This window comes from Onychostruthus taczanowskii, unplaced genomic scaffold, assembly GCF_017590055.1.
Source record: "Onychostruthus taczanowskii isolate IOZ18803 unplaced genomic scaffold, ASM1759005v1 scaffold15, whole genome shotgun sequence".
Classification (NCBI taxonomy): domain Eukaryota; kingdom Metazoa; phylum Chordata; class Aves; order Passeriformes; family Passeridae; genus Onychostruthus; species Onychostruthus taczanowskii.
This window is the reverse complement of record NW_024498685.1, coordinates 567865-575855: the sequence shown is the minus strand read 5'-3', so window position 1 is coordinate 575855 and position 7991 is coordinate 567865. Positions and strand designations below refer to the sequence as shown.

Genomic DNA, 7991 nt, shown 5'->3' with positions numbered 1-7991 from the left:
TCATCGCAGCTGCGCGTTCGCAGCGGCACTTTCGGCGCTGCGCCTGTAGCGAAGGCGCCAAGCGGCGCCGGCGGCGGTGGGGATGGCGCGGCCGGTCAGGAGGTGCGTATGCCGGGGCTGAGGGACGAGGGACTCGCCCGATCTCCTCGGCGGGATTCCAGGGTGGCCTCTATCCCTTCCAGCGGAGCGGTCGTGATCAGTGCCACAGGGCCGTGCTGGAGGCCTGGCATTAGTGGTGTCCTGCAGGGTTCTGTCGTAGAATGGTTTGCGTTGGAAGGAACCTTAAAAACCATCCGGTTCCAACGCCCTGCCACGGGCAGGGACAGCCTCCACTATCTAGGTCGCTCCGAGCCTCATCCAGCTTGGCCTTAGATACTTCCAAGGATGGGGCAGCCACAGCTTCTCTGGGCAACCTGTGCCAGGGCCTCTCACCAGCCCTCACAGGAACAATTTCTTCCATATACCCAATCTAAATCTCTCTGTCAGTGTGAAGCCTTTGGCCCTTGTCCTGTCATTCCAGGCCCTTGTCAAGAGTCTCCCTCCATCTTTCCTGTGGGTTCCCTTCAGGCACTGCAAGGCCACAAGGAGGTCACCCCAAAGCCTTCTCTTCTCCAGGCAGAGCACTCCCAATTCCCTCAACCTTTCTTCCCAGCAGAGCTGCTCCATCCCTCTGATCCCCTTGGTGTCCCTGCTCTGGCCTGGCTCCAGCAGCTCTCTGTCCTTCCTGTGCTGGCGTCGGGGCTGGATGCAGCCCTGCAGGTGGGGTAATACTGGGCTCAGTATTGTTTAAATTGCTCATCCATGATTTGGAAAAAGGGTTTGATGTCCCCTCAGCAGTTCACAGATGACAGAAAGCTGGGAGGAGTGGCTGATACCCCAGAGTGCTGTGTAGCCCTTCAGAGGGACTGGAAAGGTTGCAGAGATGGGCAGAGAAGTGTCTAAAATTCAACAAAGGCAAGTGCAATATTCTGCACATGGGAAGGAATAACCCCACACATCACGAACTTCTGTCCTGGGCAGTGACCAAGGACTGAACAGATTGTCCAGAGAAGGTGTGGAGTCTTTTTAAAAAATCTACAAGTTTTTCCTTGTTGAGATCAGCAGGAGAAATGCGGTACACAATATGAGTGATCAGCAAGTCTCAAAAGTTTATTGAATAGGCACACATATTTATATTAGTATTAATAAGGCTAATGCATATTGCAAAAAGCGAGCTCATTATTGGTTAGTTGCTCATCAGCTAACTATGCCTACTTCTACATTCTTGTGGTTACTCTGTTGTGGCTTTTCTTATCCTTTCTTCACTTTTCTAGCTAATGAACTTCTCCCCCATGCAGCTGTTGCAGCAGGGGCATAGTGACCTTTGTCAGCTAGCCAAGTGTCCACAAAATCCTCTACAATTCCTAATAAGCCATTGTGTACAGTTGCACTGGTTGTAGATTTAGCTCTGCTGTCTGTGTCCCAGGGACTCAAGGAACAGCTGGAGCTTTGTCAGGGGACAGTTAGGGTGGATATCAGGAAAAGGTTCTTTGCCCAGAGGGTGGTGGAGTACTGGAACAGGGGATGGTCACAGCCCCAAAGCTGCCAGAGCTCCAGGAGTGTTGGGACAGTGCTCTCAAGGATGAACTGTTTGGTGTAGGGTAGAACTGTTGGGGTGTCCTGAGCAGGGCCAGGAGCTGGACTGGATAATCCTTGTGAATCCCTTCCAACTCATGGATAATCCATGATTCTGAGATTGTGTCCACCTGAACATGTATTGCTATTTTTTCCCTTGTAAAATATGATCTTCCCAAAAGTGTTACCAAATCAAGATGCTCAGTCAGAAAGGATTGATAGCATATATATTTTTTTTTTTAATTTTTTTTTTTTTTTTGCCACAGGAACAAGAAAGTTGTTGATTATTCTGAGTTTGGGGATTTGGAAGATGATGGTAAGTGGGGTGTTCTTGTACATCAAGAATTTGAAATCATTGCCTCTCACATAAAAGTACTTGTAAAAGAGGGTCTGTTGAATTTTCATTTTAAATACGTTTAAGGATAGTGCAGTTATAGTTGTTGTGTTCTTTTAAAATAGGATTAGTTTCCAGAAAATGTTATCTTGATATATTTTCAGTGTGCAATGAAAATTATGAAATTTTAGGAATATAGGAAAACTCAAGAGAGCTTGTTGCTGTTTTCTAACAGATGAAGACTTTGCACCTTCAAGCAAAAAATCCCGAACACAGCTCAAGGAATCAAAGAAGGAGAAAAAAGAGAAGTCAAAAAAGCTAATAGAAGTGACTCCATCACAGACACAGACACTTAGTAAGAGGTAAGAAATGTTCTGGTCAACTCTGTGTAAAACTGGATTTCAATAAGAATGCTTCAGTTTGATTTCTTTTCCCCTAGAGTTTTAAGCAGCTGAGTACAATCAAGTAATACATGACTGTAATAAAGATTTTGAGCTGTATTAATGCACTTTCAAATAACTCTAAAAATTCTGAGTTTCTTAGGGACTCCTAAACCAGAGAAACATAATGGCAAGTTTGATTTCTTTGGAAAGAACATACTTAAAGAAAGATACAAAGTCAGTGTCAATGAAAATGAGAAATCTAATTTTTATTTGTAGAGTTGTGTTTAAATATTACATTTTGGTGTGGCATTTCAAGCAAAGGCAATCACTTTTTTTTTTTCCTGCAGTAATGCCAGTTAATAGTTCATATATTTAGATATATGTATATATATGCACACATGCACTGTTTTACAATTATAATGCTTTAAAGTATAGAGTGCTTTAAAAGTTAGTGCATTTTGTCTAAATAATTTCAAAATGTAACATTTGTAACAAGATGTGCTGTAAATATGTATTGAAATATTAATCTCTTCACAAGTACCTACATTTTAAAGAGTTCACTGAGCCAGAAATAGTTCTGTAACACTCATGTAATTGTTTTATTATTTAATATGTTGTCATTTTTTCCCTAGGTTATCCTTGGATGAGAGACTTTATAAAAGAGATGTGGAAGTTGCCTTAGCCTTATCAGTCAAAGAAAAATCTGCAGATCCTCAAGAAGTGCAAAATTCAGAAGAACAAGGTTACTTTACAGTTCCATGCAACATTCTTTATTTATATGCAGTGAATTTGACCATGGGAATTTATTTTACCCTGAAATAGATTGAAAATTGTATTTTATTTCAAGATGTCATGACAAGAGAGACTTTCTAGGTATTGCCTGTTTTCTTATGTTCTTGGGCTTTTTTTTCTGTGAGAAAAATAACTCTTCTATAAGATTTTCCAAATACATACTTGGATTAGACACAGTTAAAAACTTCAGCTATTTTAATTTCTTGCTATTTTTACTTTTTATAATGTGGTTTTTATAATGTATTTTTACTTTCTATAATGCGTTTTTATAGAGTATTTTTAATCTTTTTCCCTGAATCTTAAAACAGGTAAGAATATTGAATCAGAAAATAGACAGAGGAGACCCCCTTTTTCCAACTGCAGTGTAGACAGTGAACTTTTAGGTAAGTTGTTTTTGCACTCTTCTCACAAAAAACATTTAAGTACCTTGTCTCTTTTTTGTTTCCATTGGTTTATCTTTTTTTTTTTTTTTTTTTTTTTTTTTTTGTTATGTGGAAAAAAGGGTCTTTATCTTAAATAACGGTTGAAGGATGTGTAGATTCTTTCATTAAAAACTTGGCCCCAGTCTTAAAATGAGCAAACCTGTGCTTGGTTAATTTTTGGTCTTCATTTTGTTCGCCTGATTACAGATAAATGCTGATAAATTTGACAATGAAAAAATAAAATGAGAACCACATGAAAACAGGCATCAGTGATATGTTTCTGAACAGTATGACTTCATATCACCAAAATTAATTCTGGGCACTCAAATACCAAATTATTGTAGAGGAAGAAAATAGATTTACTGTGAATTTCAGCTGATTGAATCACTTTCTGTTTTGCAGGTCTCAATCAGGTTATAGATGATGATGCACCTGAGGGTGATGGGAGACAAAGGACAGCAGCAACCAAAGGTCCAGCACATCACAAGTCACTGGTGGTTGACAGTGATGACAGAGCCCATGATCCTGATTCTGAGCCAGGGTCTGTACCCAGTAAGTTCTTCTCTACCAAAACCACATCCTTAGATGTGCTTTGGATGTGATGCCTTACATTTAGTTTGGATTTTTAGTGAAATTCATGCTGCTTTGACTGCATTTTCCCTTACTCTCCCCTTACTGAAGCATTATCCCCTCATACTCATGACATCTCATTTGCACTTGGACACTAAATTTACTCACTGGAGCTTATTCACTCCCAGATCAGCAAAATGTCACTGCTTCTCTGCATTTGTGTGTCAGGAGAAATTCCTTCTGCCCTCCTTGTACAGGAAAGTTTCATCTCTTTAAAGATCCTCTGTTCATTGTTGCAGTTGTTTTCTGGGGTTTTTGTCAAAACAGTGATTCTGGAGTAGTGTCAGGTGTTGGAGCTTTCACTGTTGGCTTTGTTTAAGCTTATTTTAAAAAGCAAGTAAGCCTTCCTTCTTTCCTTCCTGTGAGTGCCATCTTTTGGAAGAGCAAGCTGCATCCATGTCTGTGTCATTCCCTAACAGGCAAGGTGTCTGTGTAAATACTTAGTGCTTCAAGATGGGACAGTCTAGTACCATCCTCATTATTTCTGCTGTCCATCATCTTAAGTGATGATTTCTCTGCTAAAGAGCATCTTTCTATAGTAATTATTTTCCATCCCAGCTTCACCTATAGTTTCTCCTTCCTGGATAATGGAACACAACTCTGAGCCAAGGCAGAAGGTGATGTCCAGTCCCTTGGAAGCAGCTGGGAAGCCTCTACATGCATCAAGTCCTGTCACAGACAAAAAGCCTAAATGGACACCACCAGGTATGGGTGAGGCTGCAGCTGTAGACACATACATGAGTTGACTTAAGCTTTTAGCAATCTCTCCTAAAAGCAAACAAAAACTATTCCAGGGAAATGCTTGCCCTTTATATACATTTTACAGGGATTTTCTTTGGACAGATTTAAAACAAAAAAGAGAGATGGGAAGAATAGCTATATCTATATTTAATTTGCAGCATTATTCTTAACTGCTTTACAAAATGTTTTCCAAACTGTGGATCAGACCTTAATCAAAAGATTCTTTCCATGTCAATTTCTCTCTTATTTAGAGCTTTCTTTATTTCTGGTATGTGCTAAATTATTATTATCTGTTCTAAACAAAGAATATTTTAAAAATGCTGAAGTATTTTAGCTGCTCTAATAAAGCAAATGCTTAAAAGCTTTATTTTCTCAAGGTGTTTGAGCATGCTGCTGCTGACTCCTGATTCTTTGATTTTTCTTCATATTTGCTCTTCTCTGTATGTGGTTCTGTTTGGCTCCTTTCTCTCAAGTCCACGTTTCCCCATTGGAGTTGTGTGCAGTATTTCTCTGTGGAGTGCCTGAAAATGCCCAGGACGCTGGGAACAGCTGCCCAGTGTTGCTGCAGTGTGTGGCTGGGTAATTAACCTGTGCAACATTCCTGCTGCACTGGCTCCCAGAGGAGGAATCCCTTGGGAGTGATTTCCATGTGCCCTGTGATTTGGACCTTTTTGCACTCTCTTCAGAAGGCTTCTTTTGTCCTGCTAGGAAAACTATTAGAAGACAACAGTCATATGATCCTTTTCCCCCCTTTAAACTTCTAATACCTTTTTGTTTTAAAATCATCTCCAGCTCCATCAGGAAGCAGTAATGTTTCTGTGAAATGTGTTCCTGTTAAGCCACCTACTCACTGCCTAAGACTTGGCCTCTCCAGACTGGCAAGAGTCAAACCTCTCCATCCCAGTGCTACCACAAGTTAAATGGTCAGTGACAAAGTGCCACACAGAGGAAAAGACTGTGGAAAGGGTTTTGCTGATAAACAGACAGTGGGCAGCATCCTGGAATCATCCACTTTGGAGGACTCTTATTATGGATGTGTCTGATGTTAGGATGAGTTTTTATTCTGCAAATTGCTAGGCATTTTTTAAGTGCTACTGAATACTAATGTTGTTTAATCAAAATGACATCTGGCCACCAGCTTTTTGATGTATTATATTCAGAGATGTTGGTTTGTCATAATTTTAATTCTTTAATACCTACAGTCTTGGCATTAACACAGTCTAGACAGCACTACGGCAGTATGATGATAGGGAAATGTTTTTTAGAATGTTGTGTTTTTTGAGAAAAACTAAAATAAAATACTTTATAATGTCTAACTGTATTCCTTAAATGTATTAATTTTGAAGGTCACTTTAAATGTTGGTTGCAGTCTGGCAGATATTTTTGCCTGTGTATGCTCTTACTGGAAGTCAGCAGCATTAGTGTGAGTGTCCATCTGAAATTTCCCTTATTCTTTGCCTCTCGATCGTCATGAAAGTTTGAGACCACCGGGAAAAGGAAAAGATCCTGTTCTGAAAATCCAGGTCTGACTGATCCACCAAGCCAAATACTGTCTACGGGTGTGTACGACTCGTGGAACACTGCACCCGAGAAAGGGCAGTGTGCTCTCCTTCGCCTGCATCACTTAGCAACGCTGGCCCTGGAATTTCTCCACCCTCCTGACTTGGCTGGACTTTCTCTCTGGAATGACCTTCTCGGTGGTCACCACAAAAGACCCTCCATTCACCGTACATCAATCACTGTGACAGAGAGGGAGAAGGTTCTCCCCTCAAGGACTGAGACATGCCACCCCTACATGGAAAAGCCTCCTCTTCTTCCCTAAAAGACTGAAACTGAAATCCCTATCATGGGGTGGGGGAAGGCGTGTAAGGCCCGGTGACCAAAGCAAGCTTGCAAGCGACCACTGGACTGAGAAGACAATGGTTCTTGCCTGCTGCTGATGGACTTTCTGTACGACGCCTACTGCTGACGACGCCTTCTGCTGCCGGACTACTGGTACACAAGGAGATCTCCGCTGACGTGAAGACGACAGGCTCTTCGTCGACTGGACTTCGAGGGACTTTGTCATCTGCATGTCTGGTAGCTATACACCTCCTTTCTCTTCTCTCTCTCTTTTATTCTTTCTCTTCTCTTCATTCCTCTTCTCCCTAATGCATTTTTGCTGTAGTTATTCAATAAAAGTACTTTTGCTTTGATTTTACTGCAAAATCCCCTTGTCATGTCAGGTTTTGCACCCTGAGATTAGTGAAAAGAACCTTCACGAATCTTGCCCCCCAGGACGGATTGTGACAATTAGTCAGGCTCAGACAATGAGGAATTGCCTTGGAGCTCTGGGGGCTTCATTGAGGATCATGATACCATGCTAAGGTAGGGGTTTTGTAAAGCAGTGAAGTGATTGCTACTGATTAATGCAACTGAGCTTTTACTAATCCACAGTGTCAGTAACTTCCTATCTAAGCCTACTGATTACAGTGAATGGCAGCAGATCCATTTCTCCATGTATTACTTGTGACTAAGGGAATTGCATTAACAAAGGAATATAATAGAATCATGGAATGGCTGGGGTTGGAAGGCACCTTAAAGATCATCCAGCCCCAAACCCCACCATAGACAGGGGCACCTTCCACTATTGCAGGTTCCTCAGAGGCTCATCCAGCCTGGCCTTGGACACTTCCAGGGATGGGGCAGCCACAGCTTCTCTGGGCAACCTGTGCCAGAGCCTCACCACCCTCACAGGGAGCAATTTTTTCCTAATACCCAATCTAAACCCACCCTGTGTCAGTGTGAAGCCTTTGCCCCTTGTCCTGTCTTCCAGGCCCTTGTCAAGAGTCTCTTTCCATCTTCTCTGTAGGTTCCCTTCAGGCACTGCAAGGCCACAATGAGGTCACCCCAAAGCCTTCTCTTCTCCAGGCTGAGCACTCCCAATTCTCTCAGCTTGTTCTGCTAGCAGAGCTGCTCCATCCCTCTGACCCGCTTGGTGTCCCTGCTCTGGCCTGGCTCCAGGTGCTCCCTGTCCTTCCTGTGCTGGCCCCAGGGCTGGATGCAGCCCTGCAGGGGGGGCGGGGCAGAGGGGCA

At 42.3% G+C, this 7991-nt stretch overlaps 1 protein-coding gene across 2 annotated transcripts; it reads left to right on the top strand.

Annotated features, from left to right (window-relative positions):
* Positions 1 to 20: 20 nt before the first annotated feature.
* On the top strand, positions 21 to 6905 carry RAD51AP1 (RAD51 associated protein 1). 2 transcript variants are annotated; one of them, XM_041398765.1, is made up of 9 exons: positions 21 to 102; positions 1881 to 1930; positions 2184 to 2310; positions 2964 to 3073; positions 3432 to 3506; positions 3948 to 4097; positions 4734 to 4880; positions 5709 to 5839; positions 6263 to 6905. In XM_041398765.1, the coding sequence occupies exons 1-8, from the start codon at positions 83 to 85 to the stop codon at positions 5834 to 5836; spliced, it is 807 nt and encodes a 268-aa protein (XP_041254699.1). In that variant the 5' UTR covers positions 21 to 82; the 3' UTR covers positions 5837 to 5839; positions 6263 to 6905. The 2 variants fall into 2 exon arrangements, with proteins under 2 accessions (XP_041254699.1, XP_041254698.1); XM_041398764.1 differs by having other exon boundaries at positions 5709 to 6905.
* Positions 6906 to 7991: the final 1086 nt, after the last annotated feature.

What these genes read in the sequence shown, in the direction of transcription:
- RAD51AP1 (XM_041398765.1), top strand. Translation starts at nt 83, where the DNA reads ATGGCGCGGCCGGTCAGGAG. An exon ending in ATGGCGCGGCCGGTCAGGAG is followed by an intron (nt 103 to 1,880) that starts GTGCGTATGCCG and finishes TTTTTGCCACAG; the next exon opens with GAACAAGAAAGTTGTTGATT. An exon ending in TGAGCCAGGGTCTGTACCCA is followed by an intron (nt 4,098 to 4,733) that starts GTAAGTTCTTCT and finishes TTTCCATCCCAG; the next exon opens with CTTCACCTATAGTTTCTCCT.